The sequence below is a fragment of the Trachurus trachurus genome (assembly GCF_905171665.1).
Source record: "Trachurus trachurus genome assembly, chromosome: 12".
In the NCBI taxonomy this organism is placed as follows: domain Eukaryota; kingdom Metazoa; phylum Chordata; class Actinopteri; order Carangiformes; family Carangidae; genus Trachurus; species Trachurus trachurus.
Genome location: NC_139908.1, coordinates 26273041 through 26300990, shown reverse-complemented (window position 1 = coordinate 26300990; position 27950 = coordinate 26273041). Strand labels below are relative to the sequence as shown.

At 40.9% G+C, this 27950-nt stretch overlaps 2 protein-coding genes across 2 annotated transcripts in view; both read left to right on the top strand.

Moving 5' to 3' along the window:
- The first annotated feature begins 866 nt into the window (after positions 1 to 866).
- sptlc1 (serine palmitoyltransferase, long chain base subunit 1) lies at positions 867 to 15732 on the top strand. The gene is made up of 15 exons (XM_083983786.1): positions 867 to 922; positions 2740 to 2847; positions 2936 to 3030; positions 5267 to 5360; positions 6202 to 6274; positions 6764 to 6896; positions 8004 to 8133; positions 8218 to 8307; positions 9598 to 9705; positions 10294 to 10389; positions 11281 to 11377; positions 11531 to 11585; positions 13635 to 13752; positions 13841 to 13914; positions 15206 to 15732. Exons 1-15 carry the CDS (start codon positions 869 to 871, stop codon positions 15297 to 15299), a joined length of 1419 nt encoding a protein of 472 aa, XP_083839912.1. The 5' UTR covers positions 867 to 868; the 3' UTR covers positions 15300 to 15732.
- Positions 15733 to 18052: 2320 nt separating this feature from the next.
- Positions 18053 to 27950, top strand: part of ror2 (receptor tyrosine kinase-like orphan receptor 2) — a 50673-nt gene continuing 40775 nt past the window's right edge. Inside the window, exon 1 of the mRNA XM_083983751.1 lies at positions 18053 to 18174. Within this exon, the coding sequence (XP_083839877.1) occupies positions 18111 to 18174 (64 nt within the window). The 5' untranslated portion in view covers positions 18053 to 18110. The remainder of the gene's footprint in view (positions 18175 to 27950) is intronic.

Genomic DNA, 27950 nt, shown 5'->3' with positions numbered 1-27950 from the left:
AGTAAAAAGGGCATTTTTTTTGCACCAGTCTGGACTGACACTTTTCGGGTGAGTTGTCATCAAAACAAATATATATGGATGGATGGATGGATGGATGGATGGATGGATGGATGGATGGATGGATGAACCAGTGACAGGCTCATGGTGCCCATGGGTTCATTGATGCGTGGAGTTGAAACTGGAATGAAAATGAAGGAAGAACATAACTTTTAATATATGATAGGCCTACATCGTGGACAAAACATATAATTAAAAAACAAAATATAAATAAGGATGATAAAAAGTTCAAAAGAACAAACTGCTAGGCTACAAAGTGGTAGGCTAGAGTGAAAGAAACAAGGGTTCATATTTCTACTGTGTTGCCACTGTGCCAATTGCCATTAGTTGACACTATGATTTGATTAATTAATTTCTGCATATTCTACACTTAAAATTTTTATTTGTGTGTTAATTCTTTATTTTGCATCCACTGACTTTTGTGGTTTATTTTCATTTTGTTTTTTATTTCATTTTGTTTCTTCTATTTCATGACAAGGATCAGCTGGATGCACTGATTGACAGATTGTCTTTTTTCTATCTTTATTGAAAACATTTAATAATATAAACAACTCAAAAATGTAGCCTACTACTCAGTATAGTTGTGGGTGTAGTGACGAGTGATAATTGCAAAATACAAGCTAGAAAAGAAAGAATATGTTAGACTGAGACAATCCGCTTCAGAGAATAAAACATATCATAAACGTTATCAGATTATCCCTCAGAGTCCCATGCTCAGCTGTCAATGTACGTCGGTGGGATGTGTTTCAGATATACTATTGTTCTCGTAGCACCTGAACGTAACTGATGACGTCGCACTAGGAAGCTAAACATGGCGTCCGGACAGCAATGGGTGTTGGTGGAAATGGTGCAAGCGTTTTATGAGGTAAGTTTCTCCTTTCTACAGCTCCGTGGAGTAGGACTATCTCCTGGCGTGTACAGGGCGGACTCGTCCCGTCCGGTCGGTGGCTGTAAAGTTGTCGGTCAGGAAACATCCGCGGCGTACAGGAGATGTTTGTCCCTCGAAGCCAATCATCTGCTGCCTGTGTTACTGTTCACGCACCGACCAGTCAGCGGCCAGAGGCGACGTAACAAGGAAGTTGACTCCTCAGCTTCTTCAGCGGTTTCATCACTAAACTATAAAATAGGATTTAAACTAAAGTGCGTTGAAACTACGATTCATCGTGAAGTTGAACGTGTGACGTGTTGTGTGTTCATCCTGCTACCTGTTGATCGGCAGCAGTTACCAAACCAAGTTATGCTACAAACATATGGAAGAAACAAACTGCGCAAACGCACAGAAGCACGTTTAACGACGTGTTTGTCCTTTAAAAGTCTTTCGAGTTGTTCGTTTAGTTTAAACAGTAACTCTACGTGGATCGTGGGCAATTTATAGACTGAAAGTAAATAAAAACTCAAAACCAGAGCACGGTGAAGCTAGCCCCCCACTTTGGTCTGTGGTCGAGTCTATACCAGGCATTACGGTAACAGCCTGACAAACTGATTTCAAAATTACGGTAAATCAAATCCCCATCCAGTGAGAGTCAGTGATTAATACAATAAACAATAAATAAGACCTTTTAAAGAAATCTGATTTATAATTGCTGATAAAAAATAATATAGTAGGCTAGTAACAAATAGCCTACATTTTTGTCCATATTGTAAACACTAGAACTACACACACCTCCTCTTTCCACCACATCTGTCACTCACACATTTATCACAATGTGATGATGTTGATTTTAAAAGTTAAAGCCTCACAGTGTAATGTTTTATCTGCATTCCCTTTAAAGTCAAGCAGCCTTTGTGTGTAAAAAAGTAACCAATCACAGGCTCAGACAGAGCTTTATTAAACTCTTGCCTCTTGGAGATTGACAGGATGATCTGGTGTTGACATTTCCCCTTACTTTAAAAGTCTCCTAATCCTAAGGAAACTTTATCACATAATAATGATTTAGAGGTTGAATAGATGGTTTGGTGCAGTCACAACTTCAGTGACATTCTCCAAGACAACGCACCATATTCAACAGACCATAGTGGAATATTTTATGGTCAAACATATCTACAGTAGGACATCCTGACCCTTATTGTTGGCTGATTTTAGTAAGCCTGTTAGCTATCTACACCCAGGCTCAACTAGCCAAGTTTGTAAATAGTGTTTAATGTACACACACCAACTGTTGAACATTTCTCAATGTTTTCTGTCTCTATTGTTGAATGACTGGATGAGCATAAACACTGGTTAGATCATGGCCCATTAAAAGCAGAAACAGTTGAACAAGTCACTTATCATTATTGTTCTGTTTCTAATGAGTCTGTTCATTGACCCATATTGACCTGTAAAAGTTGATTACTTTTCAGTGGCCTTTTTTTTTTCTTTTTCTTTTTTTAACATTTTAATAATAAGACTGACCATTTTCTAAGCTTGATCACAATATATGCAATATCCAAATCCACAGCAGCTGTCATTTATGATGAAGTGTAAAATGTGTCCCAGCAAACCATAAGCCTACATATTTGGAATAGAGATGCCACAGAGATGTCTGTGCCTGTTGCCTACAGATCATGTTGTAGAGAGGGAACATGCTTCATTATTACAGATACAGGAAACTGGGGTAGAAAAATCAAAGGAAGTGTGACTACTGAGAAGACAATGTCTTCATTCTGAGTCCACCACAGTCACCATGTCCGTGTCTACCTCAGGCTCCTGCTTACCACCTGATCCTGGAGGGGATCCTCATACTGTGGATCATCAGACTCTTGTTCTCCAAGACCTACAAACTTCATGATGCCTATAAACTCACAGAGAAGGTAAACTCAGCTCAAACACACACAGCTCTGTTTTTGTCATTGTGTTGCCAAACTTATAATGTTGTGTGTTTATTTATCCATGTCGCAGGAGAAGGAGGACTTGATCGAGGAGTGGCAGCCCGAGCCTCTGGTTCCTCCTGTATCCAAAGACCACCCTTCTCTCAACTATGACGTTGTCACCGGGTAAAACCATCTCTCTGCTTTACACACTGCTGTTAAAGAGGAACTAAGCAGGATTTCTCCCGTGGCTATGCTACATTTTTACCTTAATTACAGCTCCAGAGTAATTGTGATAGTGTTTCAGTGAACTACATGATTTGTGACTTGTTATGACTACGAGTGAGAACGGAGGCGCTCTGTCTTCACCTCACGGCTGAAAACCAACCTTGCAACATCAGTGTAGTACTCGGCCGCCGCCCCGGTGTCCCAGATCTCGTCTCTGCACACCGTGGCACAAACGCACTCCGTAACCCATAATCTTTTGTTCATGACAGTTAAGACTACACAAACATACACGTCGTAACATCGTATATGTTATATAACGTTATCCACTGCTCCATGTATTGATTTTTCGCCGGCTTAGTTGTAAACAAATGCACATGGCCAAGAGGAGGGTTAGCAAAGTGACCAGACTTGCATAGTTCCTCTTTAAAGGGATAGTAGCATTTTTTTTAAGTGGGGTTGTATGATCTACAAATAGCCCCTAAGTACTTTAATTGCAGTAGAAGACTCTCTACACTCCTCCCGTTAGCAACGCCAGCCCATAGTCCTGCCCAGAGATTTACAACATACAGTGTTGTGAACAGACCCAAAGAAACGGCCTATTTTCGCGGCCTAAAAGAGGTTTTAACTGAAAAAAAATACACAGTTCCATTGTTCGCTATAATATAATTTTTTCCAGCCCCTCAAAGTGCAGGAAAAACACAGTTTTTATTTGGACCTAACCAACTCATGTATCCCTCCGCCCAGGGTTAGCGCCCGCCGATCAGCAGTTGGTTAGGTCCAAATAAAAACTGCGTTTTTCCTGCACTTTGAGGGGCTGGAAAAAATTATATTATAGCGAACAATGGAACTGTGTATTTTTTTTCAGGTAAAACCTCTTTTAGGCCACGAAAATAGGCCGTTTCTTACGTCTGTTCACAACACTGTATGTTGTAAATCTCTGGGCAGGGCTATGGGCTGGCGTTGCTAACGGGAGGAGTGCAGAGTGTCTTCTACTGCAATTAAAGTACTTAGGGGCTATTTGTAGATTATACAACCTCACTTTAAAAAAATGCTACTATCCCTTTAAGAGACTGGCTGAAACCAAGTGTTGGTGAGGGTGGAGGGTTCATCCAACAAACAAGATGAGATGACCCGTTACTACATTATTTATCTGGAGGGGTCTGAACAGAACTCACATTGGCTACACTGATCCAGCAGAGTTTTCAAAAGTCTCAGTTTTTGGGGGCATGCGTTTACCTGGGAGTAGGAAACCTAACAAAAGAGATGCTACAAAAAACAATTAGTTTGGATGTCGCCAAAGAAAAGTGCGTCCATCATGACACACACATCCAAAAAGAGAAGCCGCAGTAACATGTCCTGTTCTCTACATATCTGGGTCGCAAATCTTAGGGAAACTGAACAAAACTGATATCAGCCTCACAAACTCTGCAGTGGTTTATTCTGCAGGTCTCTCAGCTTATCACCTGCAACCTTTATCTCTACTGTTAGTTTTTTGGCCACCTGTGTTTAAACAGCACTGGTTTCAGGGGCCAAATCCAGATACTTCCTCTGTTTCTGTTTGCCACTGGATTTTCTCACACACACTCTACACCAGTGTGTCTGCGTATTGTAGATGACTCCCAACAATTTATGGGACATTGGTTAAAAACAGTGTTCCTACGCAAGTATGGAATTTGATTTTATACATTTCCAGGTCTGTAAAAGTATGGAAAATGGAAACTATTGTATGGAAATATATTTATCTTACTTCTCTGGGTTTGGTCTTGTCTGAACATATTTGGGAAAATTATTTTGTATGTGCTATTGTACCTAGCTACAATCTCCTGGAAATTATTTGGTGATTTAATGGCATACAAGCTCAGAATAATGAAAACAAACGATTAATTGCATAATTTATTTACATGATATACTGTACATGACATCGACTCACTCAAATGTCACAAATTATTTGAATTTTTTTTACAGAGAAGTCTCAAAATTAGGGTCTGGAAAAAGTATGAAACTAGGAAGAGGGAGAACTAGTTGTTACCTGAAAGTTGCACAAAACAGTGCGGTGTAAAATGATGATTGTAAAATTATGTAATTGGACAAAAAAAAAAGCACAACACTACTATGGAGCATATACCATATATTATCCAGTGCATTGTGGTCTGAACTGTGGACACAGCATTTAATGACAGTGTTTTGCTTACAGACCTCCCAGCCACAACATCATCATCAATGGAAAAGAGTGTATTAACTTTGCATCATTTAACTTCCTGGGTCTCCTCGACAATGAGCGGGTTAAGGTCAGTAGTTTTTTAAACTTTTTTTTTTTAACTATTTAAGCCAGTACCACCTATAGTTGTACTTTTATTTATGTTTCCAATGTGCAGCAAAAACATTAGGGCCGGAGCACTGGCTGATGTTGTTTTGCTAAGAAATTATATCATTTTTCTTGTCCCCACTGTTCCGGCCCTGACAAAGAATAATGGGATCATTGCCGTCATCATTACGGACATTGAAATAAAATAAAAAGTCAGCTATTTTGGATCCCTCATTTTACAAATACATTGAACAACCTTTAAAGGTCCAGTGTGTAAAATGCAGGGGAAACCGTGATATCTAGCGTTCAGATTCTAGTTTGCAGCGCTCACTCGCTCGCACTCACCCCTCCTGTCAACAAAGTGACGGTGGCCTCAGAGGACAAAAAACACTTCTTTTTTTTACCACGACTGGGAGTATTTCAGTAACATGGAGCGATGAGGTGAAGATCCAAACAATTTTACAATATGTCTGCTGTTTCCTCCTCCTTCTTCTTTCTTGGTTTATTCATTAACGCGAAACTCGCAAAACGTGCTCTCTGGCTGGATGGATTTTCTGTTCAGGAATGTACAAACATGGCGGCACAAGATGGCAACACTCTCTAAAGCAAGATCCTTGCTATAAAAGAACAATTATGAGGCTAGGAAAACCAAACAAATTTTATTTTATAGGGATTATACACTTCTACTAATATATACATGGGTAGTATTGTCAGATTTTGCCAATAAACCGTGCCACTTATTACACACTGGACCTTTAATTCATTTATTGCCCTATTAAATTTATTTTCCTTTTTTTGTATTTCCTGTTTTCTACTTACAACAGCAAAAGGCTTTGGCATCCCTGAAGAAATATGGCGTGGGCACATGTGGTCCAAGAGGTTTCTACGGGACTTTTGGTGAGAAAACAAAACATCAATCTAAAAGAATCTTTCTGCTTTTCTTCTTCTATATGAACTCTCCTCCACCCCCTATTAATATTAGTCAGTAGGCTCTAGATGACATCAAAGCTGTTCAGTGTGTATGTTAAGATATGTGGATAATCTGGCTCCAGTGTGTCTAAAGCATGGAGCCTGCGCAGCGGCAGAGCTGATCTGAGACAAGCCAGTGATTGGCTGAGGCCCTCTCATTCAAGAAAATACAGGCCGCAGTATAACGATGTTTATGTGTGGTGGTGCAATGCACTGATTTCCCTACACAGAGCCAGCTTCATCACAGCCACTACAGAATCACAGACAAATGATTCAAAATAAAAGCATAGTTTTATTGTTAGTAAGTTGTGTAAAGCAGATGTAGCGTTGCCTCTCAGGAAGGGAAGCCACTGTGCTCTCTGCAGCCTGACTGAATACAAACTGTCTGTCAACAACCCTCCTGTTTCTCTGCCTCAGATGTTCACCTGGAGCTGGAGAGTCGTTTGGCCAAATTCATGAAAACAGAGGAGGCCATCATCTACTCATACGGCTTTGCAACAGTTGCCAGTGCCATCCCTGCCTACTCCAAGAGAGGGGACATCATCTTTGTGTGAGTGTTGCCTCCGCTAAAAAAGATACAGGTCGACCCAGTACAGCTACTGATAGTCTGGTGTAGATCAACCAATGGTCAGTAGCAGTAGCATAGCAGTAGTATTCCAAATTGAAAACTTTCCATGGGAATTATGGGAATTAATGGGAATTAACTGTTGTCCTTCCAATCTGTTCACTTCCTCCATCCTTCCTTCTTTCCTTCCTTTCTCCCTTCCTTCTTTCCACAATCCTTTTTCCCTTGCTTCTTTTCTTCCTTCCTTCCCTTCGTCCTTACTTCTTCTTCCTTCCTCTTTTGATCCAGTTGACCTGGTCTGTTCCCTCCCTCCATCTTTCTTTCCTTCCCTTTTCTCTTCCTTCTTTCCACAATCCTTTTTGCCTCCCTCCCTTCCTTCCCTTCGTCCTTACTTCTTTTTTTCCCCATTTATTCCCATATATTCCCATTAATTACCATGGAAAGTTTCCAACTTTGAAAATTCCCGGAATTTTGCAACCCTATATATTACACATGATCTACTACATAGATTCTCAACAGGTGGGTTTGGACCCACAAGCGAGTCATGACCTGTTCTGGGTGGGTTGCAAGCAGCTGGTCAAAAAATAAATAAAGAGCATTATGTGCATGTTGGATTTTTATTTTGACAGGCATGACTCAGCAGTCTACCACAGTAGCCATGGTAACCTGATTGTTTGGGTTGATGTTTGCAGTTGGAAAACATCTCATGTTGTGTGGGTCTTTCTTTTTTTTTTGTCTAATAATTATAATAATAATTTTTATTTCTTTGTTTTTTCTTTCACTTTTGTACATGCAGTTGTCATGGTCCTCCTCATTTTCTTATTGGTGTGCTGTGAAATGCACTTTACACATGAAAATATGTGTGTTTATGTTGAAAAAGATGATGTGCCTGTGTTTTCAATTTTTTAAAAATTAACTGGCTCAGTTTGGATCCTATAAAAGTGAGTCACAACTTAATGATCATGGGAAAATGTGGGTCCCAGGGTGAGAGCAGTTGAGAAGCCCTTATCTATAGCAAATGATTTGAATTGTCATTTTCTGACTCCTCTCTTCTTTATGTTTTATTTTTTATATGTTTTTATATGTGCTCAGGGACGAAGCTGCCTGCTTCTCCATCCAGAAGGGCCTCCAGGCGTCCCGCAGCTTTATCAAATACTTCAAACACAACGACATGGAAGACCTGGAGAGGCTGCTGAGGGAGCAGGAGCTGGAGGACCAGAAGGTCGGTGCAGGGCTGAGAGGAGAAGTCACAGGTTTCATTATTACACTCCTGCTGTGTGATTCACCGCTTTTCTTTCTGTCGCAGAATCCTCGGAAAGCTCGAGTGACGCGGAAGTTCATCGTGGTGGAGGGACTCTTCATGAACACTGCAGACATCTGTCCTCTTCCTGAACTGGTAAATAGAAAACTGATTCTATTGACTGCTCAGGCTCAGTATTCTTCAGCTACTTGTTGTTCAGGGAGCTGTGATGTAATGATTATCAAAAGACACATGCATGCACCATCTTTGCTGTCCTCGACTCCAACCCAACTAGCATGTAAACACTCATATAGGCCACATCCTCAATGATAAATAATTTTAAGGGATAAAATGTAAAAAGGTGATTTGATCAGTAGCCATGAAGGAGGAAATTAGCTGTAGGCACTAAAACAGTTTTTGTACCACACTGTAAACTGTAGAAATGTGTATTTTTGCTGTAAAGTTGGACATTTTAAAGGGATAGTTTAACATTTTGGCAAATTCACCCATTGCCATAATCCCTATAGTCATAGGAGTCGGTTCATTACCTTTAATTGTCGGTGTAAGCTATTTTGAGATCTGGGGGAGGAGAGGCGAGCTGCTCAGCTTACACGGTACATACAGTAGTCCCCAGTCCCTCATCACACATAAAATACACAATCCAACAACTCCAAAACGCTCCCACGGACAAGCTGTGACCTGCGCTTTGAAACCACGCTTTGAAATAATCATGTATAATTATGTAACATTACGGCACACGAAGCAAATACTTGGAAGTTCTTGCTTTTGAAATCACTCCACCCAGCAGCTGTGTCTGGAATGTAGTTCCGGCTACATTCCGGCTATGCATGCAAAACAACTCGTAATGTTAAATTATTATTTCATAGATCTCAAAACAACAAGCACCGACTATTGAAGGTAATGAACCTACCCTATGACTGTAGAGATTATGGCAATAGGCAAATTTTGTAGTAGTTTTGTTGAACTATCCCTTTAAAGTGGAACTATGCAAGTTCAGTCGCTTTTCTGCTGTTTTGCTAACCCTCCTCTCGGCCATGTGCATCAACATGCAAGGTTGGTTTTGGGCCAAGAGCCGCTACATGGAAGACAGAGAGCCTCCATTCTCCCTGTTACAAGTTACATGTTGTTTATTTAACCATCACAATTATTCCAAAGCTGTTTGATAAGGTAAAAAATGTAGCATAGTTAAGATAAAAATCCTGCATAGTTCCTCTTTAATGTGCGAGTCTATAGAGACTGACTCACTGCTGGAGACTCATTCTAGTGGTCAGGAGAGGAACTGCAGTTTTTGGTTCTGTCTGTAGAGACTGCTACAGACAGCAGCTGTTGATGTCTGAACTGCTGCTGCTGCGTTGTTCACTGTGTGTGATGTGGCGACTCCAGTTGTTGTTGTTGTTGTTTCACTCTTGTCTTTGTGACCTACAGGTGAAGCTGAAGTACAAGTACAAGGTGCGGATCTTCCTGGAGGAGAGTTTGTCCTTCGGTGTGTTAGGAGAGTACGGCCGAGGAGTCACAGAACATTTTGGGGTTAATGTGAGTAAAATGAAGGCGGACTGTAAAATCACACTCACTCATTAGAAATGAATGCTGGGCAGTTAATCAAATCTTCGTTTCACTTTCGTTTTTGACTTCCAATGATTATGAAAATCAGATATTCTATTGCTTTGCAATAAATTCCACCCCCACTACAAAAAACATCCCCTCATCCACTTCCAGGATGACTTTCAACCTTTCAGTGTACGTCATCATGAGCAGCTTGCTGGATCAGAGTTTCTATATGAGATCAGGAGAGAGCCTGCCCTGTCTGGCTGCCATCCCACACTTAAATAACCAACCAGCTGTAGTTTTAGCAGCATGCATTTATCTGTTTTAGCTGGACCACAGGAAGCCTTTAGCTGTAGGTCAACAACTGCCCTCAGAAACCACAATAATTTATTAATTTAATTTATAATAACAGTTTAGCCCAGTCTCCTGTTTGTCTAGTGGTTGACGTGACTCTCAGCCTGGAGCCTGCAGCTGCCTTCCAAATGTACTTCCCCAGTGACTGTAAAGAGGTGATGCAGAGCGGTGACATCTGAACACATGAAATGAATATTTGACATCTGTTGTGTCTCCATGCAGATCGATGATATTGACCTGATCAGTGCCAACATGGAGAACGCCGTGGCCTCCATCGGGGGCTTCTGCTGCGGACGCTCCTTCGTCATCGACCACCAGGTAAATGCAACACAAGTCTTATTGATACATGGTGAATAACTGACTGGAAGTGTCTGATCATTTCGGTTAATTACATTTTATCTCAAGTCAATACACTGTGTCGCTGCTCTGCATGAAGCTTACACTCATACTTTGCTGCAGATCCGTGCCATAGCAGGAAATCACAGCTGTATTTAGTAACAATAGTGATGGCTGGGTTCCATTTAACAGGCAGGAAGCCTGTTGTGTTTGACTTTAAATAATCAACTGTAGCGTTGAAAGTTAAGTCTGTATCTGATCTGTATCCGATTTTTTTTTTTTTTATTGAAAATGTGTTATTTTACAGAAGAATACACTGCCTGACATAGAACCTCATACACTGAAATATAGTATCAGTGAATGAGGAATGTCACAATGACTTTTTCTGCATTATAACAAGAACAATACATCTCCCTCACTTCAACATTGAGCTGTTATAACACAAGTCCACCTTTGTATGGTGTTTTGTTGCATTATATAGACCTGCTTCAGCCTCAGTATGGAACCTCATCTGAATCAGTGTTTAATAAATAAATAATTACAGCCACAAAATAAATCCTGGGATAAGTTAGTAAATGATCACATGTGGAAACCTAAATCAAAGTTAGTCAAAAAATGAATAGAAGTAGCTATTCCAATGAATAGATAAATGTATGCATAAATGTTTTATTATTTTAACAGGGTTAGGGGTTAGATTTTTGCAGAGGGCATGTCTTTTATTATTTCAGGTGTTCGTTGACATTTATTTCCTAATGGGTAATGGGAAATGAAAGTAGCATTTTGAAAGTTTTGGCAACTGGCATCCATATTTCTTTTGGTTATTACAGTTTTTGCTGTAATCTGTGACAAATAGTGTGTGTGTGTGTGTTGTAGCGTCTGTCGGGTCAGGGCTACTGCTTCTCTGCATCGCTGCCTCCCATGTTGGCAGCCGCTGCCATCGAGGCTCTGGACATCATGGAGGAGGATCCAGGTACGCTCCCCCAACACCTGTGTGTTTTCTTGCCAAATCAGTTTTTTTCAAGACCTGCTGCAGGCACAGAGGCGCCTTTCATTTCTAATCTTTGCTGAATGTTTTCATAACAAGCTGTTCTCAGATCTGCTCCCAATCCCTCCTCTGTTGCAGATATTTTTGCTGTCCTGAGGCAAAAGTGCCGACATGTTTACAAGTCTTTAAATGGGTGAGTTCATCAGAGCTGTGGTAGTTTTTCATGTTTACTAAGGATTAATGGGGGGAGGAGGAGGGCTGAACAGTTTCCTGCACAACTTAATACTGGGTATGGGTCTGAGTTCAGTCATAGTGGTCAGGTGAGAGGTGTCATGTGATGAAAGCCTTCAGAGCACTAATCCTAACCTGCTCATTGAAATAGAATTGAAAAAAGTTTAATCATCCCTGTAATTTATAAACCGTAGGTTCAGGTCTAGAAGGAGTGTTTTTCAACCTTGGGGTCGGGACCCCACGTGGGGTCGCCTGGAATTCAAATGGGGTCGCCCGAAATGTCTAGTAATTGATTGAAAAATCTGTGTATTGGCATTTGTAATTAAACACATACAAATCACAGATTCAGTAAATGAACACATTAACCCCCCCACCCGCCACCCCATTGTCCCAAATCCTCTAAGGGAAAAGAAAATACAACAGAGAAAATAATGCGATAAGGAAGAAAAAGAAAAAAGAAAAAAAAGTGACAGCTGACTAGACTGCTAAAATAAAAACATTAAATATATATATATATATATATATATATATATATATATATATATATATATATATATATATATATATATATATATACAAAGACCAGTTTTCACCTACATATGCAAAGATATCCTCTACTAATCCCAGTTTGTCACATCAGTCATGTTATCAAAATAAATCAGAAAAGGCATCCAGACCTTGTTAAACTTGTCTTTATTACCTCTCAGGGTGAATTTAATCTTTTCCAACTTAAGGTGAAACATAATGTCCCTGATCCCACCACAGATAATCTTAAACAACTGTATTTTATACTTTTACTTTCTCGAATATAAATCAAGTTCAAATAAAATGCAACATATAAAATCTGGATTGTTGGGGGTCACCCATCAGAGCATTTAAAGGGATAGTTCACTCATAATTTAAATTTCACTCATTATCTACTCACCCTCATGTCTACTAAGGGCTGGGAGAAGTTTCAGAGTCCTCCGTGCCTTCTCTGAGTTACAGCGGGGCTCCGTGCAGCACTGCACTGCCGGTAGCAAACAGGCCTCACTTTTATTCGTCCAAAAAGACACACCAAAAAACATCTAAATACCTCCATAGTGCTTGTCTGTAATGTCCCTTTTGTATTGAAGCCCCAACATAGACACAAGTCTATATTTTAAGTTTGTTTGTAGCGGAAGCTCCCAGTGTCTCAGTTCACTGCTTTGCCTGTGTCAGTGCAAATCTTGCGCGATTTGCACAGACACCCAGTTCACGGCTCCGCAAATCGCGCAAGATTCTGGCAGAGAAACACTGGGAGCTTCCACTACAAACAAGCTTAAAATATAGACTTATTTAATTTTTTCGGAACAATTTCTCATGTTGGGGCTTCAATACAAGAGGGACATTACAGAGGAGCAGTATGGAGGTATTTGGATGTTTTTTTGGTGTGTCGTCATATGGACATGCAGTGCTGCATGGAGCCCCGCTCTAACTCAGAGAAGGCACAGAGGACTCTGAAACTTCTCCCAGCCCTTAGTCCACATCAGGGTGAGTAGATAATGAAATTTCAATTTTGAGTGAACTATCCCTTTAATCCTTCTCATGTTGCCTGTAGAAACGTAATGTCTCCTATTTTGAAAATCTTCCTCTCAGATAGTAATTCAGTCACTGCTGCCAAAATCCTTTTAACTGTACTGTTATTTTTTATTAAATTTTTTTACAGTGACAGTGCTAATTAATTGGCATTACTTTATATGCCAGTATTAGCTAAGTAGCTGGTTTTCAGCTGTAGTCCCAGGGCGAGGTGTTATACAAATTACATTGTACAACACTGAAATAATAATACCTAAAAGCACATGTCACTAGAATGGTAATATATAAAAACACATACAGCAAATAGAGACATAACATGAGGGGGTATGATGTTATTAAGTACACACACCACATGTATACATGTCGGGGACAGCAGGGAGAAGAGCTCATGTTCTTGTAGTACAGTGTGTCTGTGTTAAATCATGTCATGATGTTTGTTTTCCCCGTGTCCCAGAATCCCAGGTCTGAAGTTAGTGGGAGAACCAGTGGCCCCGGCTCTGCACTTACAGCTGGAGAAAAGCTCAGGCTCCAGAGACACCGACATGCAGCTGCTGCGCTCCATCGTAGATCATGTAAGCCCAGAACATTTTTAACACGTGAAGACACAGATTTAGTTGTCAAACGACAGGTTTTTATATTTAGTGTGTTTTTCTGTCTCAGTGTTTGGAAGGACGAGTGGCTCTGACCCTCGCTCACTACCTGGAGAGAGAGGAGCGCTTCCTGCCCCCGCCAAGGTGAGGGTCGACCTGACGGTGCAGTGGATCATTGTGTTGAGTCTCTACAACTGTATTTTTCCCACTTCCGCCAACAATGAATGTAACTCTCTAACAGGTGCCTAATACATCTTGGTCCTGTGAGCTTTACTGAGCCACACATCATCACATAGTCCTTCACAACCATCAACATACACTCACATAGACTAAAGCAGCTGTGTGTCTAATGTTTCATTGAAAATACTCCCTAACAATTTCTCTATTTCATCCTTATTTATGCGGTCCATAAAGGATAAGTTATTATTACAGAGTATAAGCACCACAATGAGGGGAAAATTTGTATTTTTCTTAGAGTAAAGATATCATTTTTAGAAATAAAATCATATCTGAAGATTGCAGAATGACTGATATAATTTTACAATAATACAGTTGTAATATTATGAGACTAAATCTGTAACTTTAGGTTCCATGTTGTAACTCAGCTGGTTGTCCTTTCACACTGTTTACTGGTAATATTTACCATGAGCATTTTTGTTACTGTTATCAAGCATCAGGGCCGTTGCTAGGAATTCTGGGGCCCCTGAAAGAATACTAAAGTGGGCCCCTGACTTTTCCACTTTTTTTTCTTAGACTACAGTAAAGTATGTATTATCATTCTTTATTAAGCCTACTTTGTTTTGATGCTAATGCAGCATTACAATGAGTACTAGTCAGGATCTTATGCAGAATAATTCAGTCATACAAAGATTAGACTACTGGGATTTTTTGTGGGCCCTACTGGGCGCTGGGCCCCTAGAATTATCATCACCTTTCTCCCCTATACAACGGCCCTGTCAAGCATATTTTGTTATTAGCTTGGCATCACTGGTTCTAATATGTATGTGGTTGAGGCTTCAAAAAAGCTCTTTGGGGGTTTTTTTGCCTCTTCTTTCACTGTATATTACTTGTCATCTTTTTCCTTTATACTTTTAAACTGTGCTAAATAAATAAACTAACTTTATAAATGTAGAACTATATCTCTCAATCTGCAATCTTCAGATATTGAAAATCTCAATATGATATCTTAACTCTCAAAAATGTGATTATTTTTTTCCTCATTGTAGTTTTTATGCTCTGTAATAACTAAGACTTTATGGATATTGCATAAAAAAACAACAATATTCCTGAAAATCTTGTTTTTTCTTTTAAATTAAAAAAAAAATTAATTATGACGTTATTCTCGAAATTTCAGGTTTGTTTTTCCTTCAATGTGCCCCTAATAAAGGTTTGTGTTTAATGTAATGGTATGTTGTGTGTGACTGTGTCTCCTCAGCGTCAGAGTGGTGGTTACCATCGAACAGACAGAGGACGACGTCCAGAAGCTGGTGTCTTGTATCCAGGAAGCAGCAGCAGCCGTCCTCAAATGACAGCGTAGCGTCAGTGACGGCTGACATCACTACAGCTTCACCTGGAGTCCACTCAGAGTGGACAGAGTAGGACATCACTGTGAGGGGACACTCCTTGACCACACACTCCCATTCATGGTTTTACTGGACACTTTGTCTGTTCTTTGCCTTCTCATTTATCATGTGTCATAATCAAAACTACATGTTGTGTATTATTATGAATGTAAGTGTGGGTCCTCTGCAGTTCCTAATAAAGACAAAACCACTGCAGCGAGAACTCGGCTTGATCTTCACAGACCAAATTACCTGTTGCTTTTGTACTGACCAAAGAGGAGATGTTTTATTTAATATTCTTCAGTCTATGAGTACATGAACTGTACACCGTGGTTGTTTTACCTCAAATAGACACTGATTTTTTACTACTGGGTTTTTTTTGTTGTCGTTTTTTGTTCGATTGTTGTGTATAAAGGCATCATTTCACTCAACCACTTCACTTCACTTACTGAAATGTAAATATATCTGATTTCAACTGAGAATTGTGTGTGTGTGTTTTGCTTTCTTTAGTTTTTAGCTCTATAGCCATTTCATATTTAAAATACCAACCACCCTGGACTCAGATTTGGACTTGATCAATCTTGAGTGTTAGTGGCTCAACTACCACACTGCCTCCTTGTCTAAAAATCTATTTTAGTTTTTAAAAATCCCATGTTACAGACCAGGTTTGACTCTGTCTGTTCACACTGGAAAAGTGACAGGATTATACAAACTATTCCCCCATAAATCAGCGCACAAGGGAAGTAGAGGAACAAGCAGTTGGGAAAAGGAAACTGCAGATTAATCATTGCAACTGTTTGACAGGAAACAGTTCAGGAAAATAAACGATGGTATATCAGGGAAAATTTAACAAGATAAAGAATTTTTTCTTTTATAATAACACGTTCTATCTGAAGCCTGAGAAAAATGCTCCATGGTGATGTCATAATGATGTCCTCAGGGCTATTAAGTTACAGGCCTGCAGACCTTTACCAAGCTCCTCCTACTTCAGCTCAATTATAATGGTACTGATTCATTGTCATCTTCTGTCCGTGAATTTGAATTTTCATCCCCCAGTGCAGGTGTCATTGTAGATTCATAAGTATGGTGTTTTAAAATGAAATGTCACATAGAAATTTAGTGAAACTCAACTGTAGATTTTTGAAGCTCATTTCATTGTGTCTGCAACCAACTTGTATGAACAAAAGGTTCAGTTCAGTTGATGTTTAGAATATCCTGTGATCTGAAATTGTAAGTCTATCCAATCATTGTTTATAATAATAATAATGGATTGGTCTTATGTAATGCTTTTCAAGATGCCCAAGGCGCTTTACACAAACCATTATTCATTCATGCATATTCATAATAGTTCCACTTCTCCATGCAGTTTGCAACCAGAAAGCAGGGATAAAAGAGCATTTTTAAATGCCACTAATATAAACTTGTACAGTCTCTTATGCTGCTGTGTGGTCCACTTAACTCGTGCTGCCTGTGATATGTCTTTGTTCCTGGCTCTCTGTTGCCAGTTCTATCCTGGAGACATTCACTTTCTCCCCATGGAATTAAATAAACATGAGGTATTGTCTTGTGGATACATCCTATTCAATACTGCCCCTTCTGTTTGTAAATCAATCAGACACGGAATTTATTTGAGCAACACTTCCATTATATAGGTCAGTGGAGTTCAAAGTGTTGCAAGGATGACTCATTGAAATAGAACTGAAAAAAGTTGAATCATCTCTGTAGCTTATAAACTATAGCTTCAGGTCTAGGAGTGAAAAAGAAAAAAAGATTGATAAAAATGTGTTTTAACTAATTATTATTCTTTTTTAAATGATCATTAAAAACACCATAGACAATCTTAAACAACTGTATTTCATACTTTTACTTTCTCGAATATAAATCGAGCTCAAATAAAATGCAACATATAAAATCTGGATTGACGGGGGTCACCATAGAACTTTGTGATGTCAAAATGGGGTCATGAGCCAAAAAATGAAAAGGACATATAAAAAAAATGATAATGGAAAAAAAGTCACACGTGTGTGTAAATTCCATAGCCTATGTGTTGCTGCCCTTTTATTTATTTTCGTTTTCTCCTGATGTTTGTATTCTGTTCTTTTTTTCTTCATCTTTTTCCTCTTTCTTCCTCTCTTTTTCTTTTCTGTGTGTGTGATTCTCTATTTTAACATTTGTATTATAACATTTTTAGTTTTTTTATTTATCATTTGTCATTACTTTTGTTTAATTTGCACTGTCGCTCTCCGCAGATGAAGTTCCTAAGCTCAAATGGAGGAGGGTGGTGAGACAGAGCAGTGAGTGACCTGGCTGCTCAGCTCAGCTACCTTGGTCCTGTCTCTAGATGGGGCCCTCTGCGTAAACCTAACTGCTCTTCTCTGTGCGCTCAAGTGTATGTGTGTGAGTGCGCGCGTGCGTGCGTCCGCTCCACTTTTCCAGCTTCACTTCTCTCCTGCGCGAGGACAGCAGCGGACACTCCGGGATCAAACGCTGCGACGTCGGCGCCGCGCGCTGCTCCGTGTCTGTCGGACCGTGCTTTGTTCTCTCTCCTCTGAACCCGCATCTGTAGTAGTCCCGCACCTTCAGGTCCGAGTCCTCCGAGACCTCCGAGACCTGGGAAGTGCGCTGTCCCCGGCGGGCCGCTTCTGACCTGGAAAACAACGCGGACAGAAGCTCCAAGAAGAAGCAGCAGAAGGAGAAGGTGAAGAAGAAGCTGAAGAACTGGATGAAACTACCATCTTTATTATTAGTGAAACTTCGCTGTGAGTGAAGAGTGACGCTATGAGCACATTCCTGAGGAGCTGGCTCTGGATGCTTCTCTTGTCTCCGAACCTGAGATGTGACGGTAAGTTTTCTCCATTTAACTGCAAACTTCCTAAAGACGGTTTAAAAGCGAGATGTGACGCACTGCTCAACAGGTAGAGTCCGTTTAAACGCGAGGTCTACAATTTCTTCAACAGTTCACATTCATGTGTGAAAGCTGGCAGAGATGTTTTGGGGTTTGGGGGCATTCCTGGGTTTTTCTTAGTGCGTTGATGTGATCTCATACAATAGATGGAGCCTTTTTCTCTCCGCTGCTTCTTGTTGCACTTGAGTAAAAACTGGCACTGGGTTCACTGAGAACCAGTGTCGGGCACGTTACTTTAAAAAGAAAAAAGTATTTAGTTATAGTTACTAGTTACTTTCCCCCTAAAAGTACCGAGTTCCTACATTATAAAAGTAACTAATTACCAGGAAAAGTAACTATTGCGTTGGCAAATTACCCAACTCATTTAGTATTCCTCCGCACAGGCAGGCTCTGCGACGCACGAGCCTCCGAATTAACGGCTTTTTTCCGACTAGTAATGGACTCTAAAGAGAAAAAAAAGTGTAGCTATATAACGCACACTTACACGGGTGTATTATTATGTGATGGGACTCCTTGAGTCAAGTAACGGCGCATTTTATTGTCCGTAGGTAACGGTGTTATAAAGGGGGGGGGGACTGTAACTTTTTTTGATTTGCCAACTTTACTACTGAAAAAAGTAGCGCCGTTATTCCATCACTGCTGAGATTTAGAGAGAAAGGCCTACGAGATGACATCCTCCATCATCTGACTGAGGCATACACACTTTAATATGAAAGCAGCACAGTTCCTGCGGCCTCTGCTGACATGTGTTCCCCTGCAGCTCCTGCTCTTCATATAAAAGCTTCTTGTGTCGGACTCAAATGGCCACTGTGTCGTTGTCATGTTAATAGAAAGCACAGCTCGAGGTGATCTCGCGTCTTTGTCAGTTATGCTAATTCATTTACTCCCCCCCCCCTGCGGGAGTGAGAGCTGTGGAGATTTCCTGTTTTCAGCTCTGGCTTTGAGGACTTAACCATTTGGTATGAAGTGAAAGGAGCATGGGGGGTGGGGCGCGATGGGATAAATGACCCCTCCACCCCTAGTTTATGCAACCCCCTTTGTCTTTAAAGGCCCTTTAACTGCATCATCACGTTTGAGACCATCTTGCAAGTCCAAAAGCCTGAGGATGAGCTGGTTGTGGTTAAACCCAGGTCACAGTATTGAGAGATCTTATCTAATGCTGGAAATTTCAATGATTGATTAATTCAATGTGTGAATTTCACATACAAAATGCACATATACTAATGTTGGCTAAGGAAACCACACAGTTTCATCCAGAATTCTCTCCTTGTGCGAATATATGAGATTGACTTTGGTGGAAGGCTCTTATTAGTGGGTTTACCAGATGTGAACAGCTGTTACACTTGATTTTGGTTGTGGAAATAATGTGTGAACACAGTAGCTAATGTACACATAAGTTCACACGTAATAAACATGCAGCTTATTTTACACATGATAAATTTACAATAACATTTTCCAGAGCAGGCTGCACAATATGCAAAAAAAAAAAAATACTATTGATGATTATTTTGGTAATGACGATGTTATATTTGTCAGGTCTTGCACCGAAATGAATTGTGCAGCCACCAGCACTTATGTTAAGCGATAAACCAGGCTCCTCTGTTGTCCATTACAAATTCTCCATATGTGCAAAGCAGATGGTAGTTGGTTGGTTTTTAATTATAAGTTCCTAGTTGAGAAGCAGTCATTTCGAATGTTCATCCAAACTTGACTCAGCCGGGACTTCTGTCAGTTTCTTACAGCAAACCACCAATGAGTGATTTCTAAGGCGCTGGTGGTGGTGGTGGTGGCTCCCATTCGTAGAACTATCAAAACTTTTTATTGTGCCCGAGTCCAGTTGTCCATTGCTGCAAAATATCTAAATGCTCAGACACGAGACACTGCTGCTGCTGCTGCTGCTGCTGCTGCTGCTGCTGCTGCTGCTGCTGCTGCATGAGTGGAAACAACCGGTGAGGAGGAACATATTGGAAAGACAAACTGCCAACGGGTTTCACACCACTGCAAATCAGCCCAAATTAGATTAATGTTGATCAGCTATGCTGGGACACAGACACATGAGGATGTGTCACTAGAACGGACCGTGGTGGTGTCAGCCTGTCGTCCTGTTATCCTCGCTGTGGGAGGACAAAAAGAAAAGAAAAGAAAGGAGAAAAAAAGCAAATTAATCACAGATTTTTCTAGGATGATTCTCAACACCGCAGTTGGGGCAGTGTTTTAAACAGGAAGTGAACACTTTGGGACTATCTGTTTTTGTATGAACTTTCAAACTCTTAAAATGTGGCCTGGTCTTGATCTACATTGCTGTTATTAGCAACTACCATCTCTCATTTACATATTCACAGTGTGGTTGGTTGAATGTTCTGCAAAGGCTAATGACATAAGTAATCCAGTAAGTAATTAAAGGGACAACGAGGGGTTTCTATTTGGTTATATAAAAGTCTCACGTTAATGTGGATGAATCTCCGCTACCCACACTTGTTAATGGGCCCATTTTCGATAAATATATTGTTTTGTCTCGTTATTTTGTTATTATTAGTGGTGGTGGAAATGCTGGGTGAGCCGACCAGCATTTCTTTACTTTCAGTTTCGTGGCGAGTCATGAGAATAACGCCGCCGGCCGAATCGCCGTTTATGGTCGGAACTACGACGGTATGTGAACCTCTTTGAACCTCTGACTTTAATTCTTGATGAATGAAAACATGAGTCTGTCTTGCGCCGGTCAAAAATTTTCACGGTGCGCACGGAGGCTCATAAATGTGGTGAAAACGCTTCGCTTTTCCAAAACTCCTCGTTGTCCCTTTAAGTAAATCTTCATTTATATAACACAATAAATAAAAGAGGAGAACAATAAAACAGCAACAAACAAACAAGGATAAAAGTAGAGGAATCCGTCTGAGAAGGAGTCAGGAGTTATTAAACCTGCTGTACAGTCAGTCGGTGCGACTGACTGAATGAGTCAAGCTATGCTTAAAGCTCGAGTTAAGCGTCTCGTCAGAATTCTGTCCTTGTCCCAGTTTACATGCAACAGGGAAACTTCAATAGTTAATGGATACATGTCCACCCCCTCAACACTAAGTGGCGATATGCATCGTTTCAGTGGGTTAATATGGACCTCTTTCCAGTTGATCCGTTACGACAACTGGTTACATGAGTCAGGCTTCAAACTGGCAGAGACAGTAAGAACACAGAGGCAAGGCAGACCAGAACGCCGTTTGCTATTGGAGGATTACAACAATAGTCTGTCTTCTTTGCTACACTTTGTGCTGTCGGTACTGACCCGGACCCGGAGCATGTATGCAATCATTGTCCAGTTTCAGTCAGATTAAAGCCTATACATGAACATTTCCAATTGCATTATCAGGGCTTTTTTAGTCGGATCCGGAGAAGTCCAGTCTTAGTCGTTCTAACATGTTTACATTCACTTTAGTTGTCCAGTTCTAGACGGATTAAAGCCGTAAATAGTTTTTTTCAAGTGTTCTGTAAACATACTTTGCACATCAACATGAAAAACATCCTCCCAGAGCTGAATGTCATCATATCCTGACCCCCTTCTGCCTCTAGCTCCACATCTTTGATGAAATCAAGTTAATCTAGGTCTCGTCCAGGATCATGTCAGGGTGTCTGTCCACCTGCTGGAGCTCAGGAGAAGCTGCTGAGGCAGCAGGACGGTCAGGTCACCCTAAACTTTAAAGCCCATCCACCCTCAAGAGTGGTGCAGACAGTCAGAACCCAGATCTGAACCCTATAGAGCTGTGGACTGAGCTGAAGATCTGCATCCTGGTAGATCCTGACCGAAGCAGCTCTATTAAAAAAGGGAATGGTCCCAGAATGGTTCCTCTGATCAGCAGCTAGTGAAGAGGTTCAACCAGTCAAGATCAGACCACATGTTTTGACCAGAGCACAAAAACAGCTGATTCCTAAGGCCTCACTGACTGATTCTTACCAGTGTCATACAGTTGTATGCAAGTTTGGAAACTACATGTTTTGTTGAATTGTAAGTCAGAAGAAATATTGTGTCATATATTTTGTTTGCATCACATTACTTGTAGTAGTAGCCTAGTAGGTAGTAGTTACCACTCTTTTTTCTAATGAGCCAAGACTCCAGAATGATGACAGAGACCCACTCACGTCAGACATCCTGAGAATATGTCTAAACTCTGCTGGAAGAATGTGAACATTGTGCAAGTCCTGAATGATCCTGGTCCCGGTCCTTCCTTGTGCTTGTGCTTGTTTCTGGGCTGTTGTTGCCAAAGGAGGTGCCTGTTTAATGGATGTGTTCTACGAAGATGCAGAAGATTGTAATCGTTCATGTGTTATTATTAGCGGATTGTACTTTTTGACTTAAGCCTCTGTTAAACAGAGATCTGTCATGATGCTGCCTCGGCCTGTTTACACTGAACCAAACAGAGGAATCAGGAGCATGATGATGTGTACTGGAGCAGCGTCAGGATCTGTTCCTCTAATGCAGGAAACCAGCTCATTCAAGGATTCTTATACATTTTTTAAATCTGAGTTAAACTGATGTGAGAGCAGAATGTGGAGGTAGGAACAATGTTTGACTAGTGTTATGATTTCGACAGACACAGACTTCATCCTGGTGGACTAGACAGTAAAATAATGTCCTTGGTTCCTGCAGCTTGCTGTGTGTCCACATGCAGGTCTGACTGAGGCCTTAGTAATGAGCACTCCCAGTGGTATGACTCACCACGCTGAGGTTAGAGCAGGATGGAGAGAGCTCCACCATACCTGTAATCAAACCTCAGAAGACCAGTTTCTGATGCTCTGTTTGAGCCTGCTTCATAAACCTTGGGGGTCTTCTCTTCTGCAGCAGCATGGGGGGGCTGTGTGTTGATGCCTCACCGTGCTGTGGCCTTTCAGGTCAAGAAAACCTTTAAACACACGCATAAAAAACCAGTTTGTGTCCAGCCTTAAAGCTGCCGGTACAATGAAATCCAGTCTGATTGGCCGGCGCAAGGTGACGTCACACTGTGCTGCAGCAGGAGTTGAGTTTTTTTTTTTTTTTTGCTGGACAACACTGTGTTGTTTTGCTAGAGCCCCCAGCATCGGCCCCCTGCTGCGCTGCCTGACTGGCTCCTTTCAGATGAATGAGACGGCTCAGGCTGGTCTGAGCGCAGCCTCACCGCTCACATATCATCCCTCCTTAGGAGGGAAACACAATGTTTGAGTAATCAGGTCAGATAAAACACACAAAACCCATTTCCTGCCTTCGCCCGAAGAAATATTAGTGACATTATTTGTGCTTGCTTTAATTTTCATCGGCTAGTTTTTGTTTTCAGCCTGTACGACTGTGTATCTGCTCATGTTTGTTTGGATACATGCTCATTGGTGCAGACAGCACTTAACAGTTATTGTTAAACTTTTCTTGCTTCATTCTGATTAAAAGCATCCAACCAGTTTATTTTAAAGGCTGGAGCTGAAACAGTTTAAAACAGCAGAGTGATTAATGCCCAGTCATGTTCTTTTAGTTAAGAAACCGTATAGTATATCCATATATTCCACCTCCAGCGTGGAGCCTGCACATTGTTTGGCCAACACCGTGAACTAATGGTGTTGTTATTTAGCTGCAGGCCAGGCGCTGATGTAAATGACAAACATAAGGGGAGATGATTAAGTGTTGCACGGCGCTAGCAGCACACACTTTTTTTCCCAGAGTTTTATTGCCCTCACCATGTGCTGTGTTACCTCCTGTCAGTGTTTCCCCTGCCCCAGTCGAACTGTGAAGTGAAGCAAAGCGTAGCAGCAACCGGACAGAGCCAGAGGAGTTAGCCAGGGGTCACCCCATTAATTTGGAGGTTCGTGAAAATGCGGTAGATTGTTGTGCAGGGCCGTTTAAAGGAACTTAAAGTTCAGTTCTGTCGAGACATGCAGGAAAACTTATTTTAGACAGCTGACGGGCGGCGTGTGCAGTTTGTCTCGTGTTAATCCGGGAGTCTGAGTGGCATCTTATATAATACACATTAGCATCAACATTACCAAAGTGCCACTTGTCTCATCTTTTATAGTCCCTGTGAAATGTCAACAAATTGAGACTTTCTTGGTTTTGAAGCTTCTACTACAAAGAGTCATAATTATCTTTGCAGTTTGACTTTTACAGATGTCTCTTTTAGAACGGCGGCCACAGAGGATTGTTTTGTTGCCGTGGTGCGTTAAACCGCTGAGACGGCATCATGGATGGTGTTGTAAGAATTATACCAGCCTCCATGATGAAATCTGTCTGACCTACGAGCCAAATCATTCTGGTGCTTCCTGGTTTTCTTCTTTGCTCGCTGCATGTGTGAAGTAGGGATGCACCGATGAAACTTTTTCAGTCCCAGTGCCGACACCGATACCTGGGCTTAGCACCATGTGGAAGAGAGTGAAGCCACATTACATTACTTTACATTGATTACTTTCATAACTTTGTAAAATCCGTGTTAGTTGTCTACCTGCATGATGCTGACATGTGATGTAGCATGATAGAGCTGCAACAATTAATTGATAAATTGAACAATAATTGATGATTAAATTAATCATCAACTATTTTGATAATCGAATAATCAGTTTGAGTAGTTCTTTAAGAAAAAAAGTCAAAATTCTCTGATTTCTGCTTCTTAAATGTGTCTCTTTGGTTTTTGGACAAAACAAGACATTTGAGAACCTTGTGGTTTGAGAAACACTGATTGATATTTTTCAACATTTTTAAACATTTTGTTAACCAAACAACTAATCGATTAATCGTTTACATAAACAACAGATTAATCGATAATGAAAATAATCGTTAGTTGCAGCCCTAATGCAATCCCATGACACAGAATTGAAGTGAATAGATCAGCGTCATGGATCAGTCCCATTATCTGATACCTGATCTAGATATTTAGTCAATATCTGGGCCGATATTGATCATATGATTCAGATGATTCATATCTGATCGGTGCATCCCTACTGTGGATAAGTCTACACTGCTAACTCCATTCCCTCCCTGATGACTGTTTTAGTTCTGTATTGGAAATCATTTTGGTTCATTCCAATACACCGTAAAACACCGGTGTTGGTTAGTCACACAAAATACTCGCTGAGTGTCATGTATCTGACTCTCCTATCCGCCAGGAATTAGTGGCATGGTGTGCAACATCAACATCGTTGGAGACTGTCTTATAAAGACATGGACTGTGCTCTGTGAAGACTCTGCTGCTGGCAGAGGTTGCCATGTTTGTACTCCTGTCACAACTATTATATAATCGCCCGATCTGCAGTTATTTGAGCTGACCGCAATTATTTTGCATAATCATTCAAATGGTTTCCACTCATCTGTATAAAAACAGCTTGATGAAACAGAAATGTCATATTTCATCACTGTTCATCCTTGCCGTTTTCCACTGTTCGAGGTTTGACTGGTCCTCCTCTAATGACATCATCACGTTGCGCCCCCTTCTTCTACTGCTATGGTTAAATGACACATGAGTGGAGCCACAAACTGTTTACCTCGAGGAGCTTCATTTATAATATTGAACGACTGCATTTCATTGATCATCTATTGACATTAGCATCGTGGATTTAGTTACAAAGCCAATAAATGGCTCTTCTTCTTCTTCATAAGGTGTATGTGTATCATTATAGCAGCATTAAAGCAGAAGTAAGCAAGATTTTTGTGTAAATATAAGTCTTAAATAGTTATATTTTCTGACGGCAATCACTTTTATAGAGTGTTTGGTCTGAAACACGGGTCTGTCAGTCACTCTGCTCTGCTGTAAGCCGAGGAGAAAACTTTCCTTGTATCCTACAACCTTTATCCAATGAGGAGAGAGAACGGCATAAAGGGGCGGTCCTCTCTGTGTGTGCAGCCAAGGGATGCGCGTGAATGTGGTGACGTAGGGACGAGGGCGGTGACTGCTAACTCCATCGGCTGACAGGAAGTTAGCCAAAACCACCGGATCGCTTACTTCTGCTTTAAATGATCAGAAAAAGACAATTCAATCATTGATCGCAATCATTTGAATGGCAACTCAGATTTCATGATTGTGACAGTCCGACATGTCCGACATGGTGCAACAATAAAGGTGCAACATTCCTGCCTTCAACAGGCTGTGTAAAAAAGTCTATAACCATATAACCGTCTTCCATCAATGCTGGTGCCTAGTCATCCTGCCTTCAACAGTGCTAGCTTTGTTCTAAGTTGCAGCTAATTGCTGGCTGGTGACAAGCACTCAAAGGAGTGTGAAAGTGCTTGAGGAAGGCTGCAGGGTGCTATTGTATTAATACACTCAGGACTGAAGCACAACATGGAGACTCCTGCTCCTGAAAGAACCCCCCCTCTTTCCCAATCCCCTGATACCTGCAGACCTAAACCACCGCTGGTCATTTAAGCTCTGCTGAAATTGAAACCTTTGGGCATTACAAATGTTAAACAGCGTAGTGCTCGCGGTCAGTGTAAATGGGTCACTCTGAGCTCCCTGTGCTGCCATTTTGGTGCAGTGGCCATCATTCCAGCTTGACGACCGGGATGCCCTCTGGCCTAGAAAGACTCATCTGTATTACAAAGGAAGTAGCTGTAAAGTCGAAGCCAGCAGCGTGTGGGGTTTGAAACGTCCTTACCCCGGTAGCAAACGTCTCCCACCCCCGGTCCTCCAGTGTAAACACTGCAACAAGCATGTTTAAAGTGAATGGAGCCACAGAGTTGGGTCTTGTGTGAACAGTAACAAGGAGGGATTGACCCACGGCAGCCCGTCTGCCATGAATGGGTCAAACATAGGTTGAACATGTCTGACATTATCCTGGGTCTAACACTGGGCTTTTTCTTTAAGACGCTGTGACACAGTTTGAATTAGTGGAGGTGAAGAGTCAACAGAGTGAAAGATACCTGCTCAGTCAGGTTTAATCTGAAGCTGCGTCTGGGCAGTTTATTTTCTTAAACACATGATGCTTCGCCCCGTGATTGGTCCGTGTGTTGACGTGAGATTTGAACAGGATCTGCTTTTTTAAAGCTTTTCGTGCAACACTCAGTGCTCTCATATCCCCCATGCTTCACCATGGCTTGCCTTTTTTATTTCAATGGGGTCATTCCTATGTTCCCACAGCCTTATGTTCCCACATTTCTAACTTTTGTTGTCACTGAAAATTAGGGCCTATGTTCCCACAGCCCTTTGGTCCCACCATTGGTTGGGTTTAGGCAATGAATAAAGGAGTTGGTTAAGTTTAGTAAAAAAGACCAGGTAGAGGCTAGACAGGCCAGATAGATAGAGTCCAGATAGGTAGAGAGAGTCCAGTGGGAACATAGGGCTGAGGGAACATAGGCACGCTCCCATTTCAATGATGGTGGATTAAAAAAATTCACCTTTGTTTTGTTTTTCAGATCAGGTTGTTCCTTGAATTTAACATTGCATCAAGGACAACCAGACCTATGTATATGTTGTTGAACTGTGTTCTTATATCATTACAGATGTTTCCAACATTTCTCAAATGAAAGAAATCTGTGACTTTCAGTCAAATTTATATTTATTATAAAAGTTCAAAGTGAAGCAACATGCATTTTTTTTTACATTTATGCAAAATATATTTATATACAACTATACACGTTAACCAGATGAAAAATCTTAGGGCGTTTTCACACCTGCAGTTGTTCCGATTCAGCAACTAAACCGATACAACTGTTGCGTTCTTTTTTCTGGGCCGTTTGTGTTCACATTGCATGATTCTAAAGCGGTACAGCGCTTTGC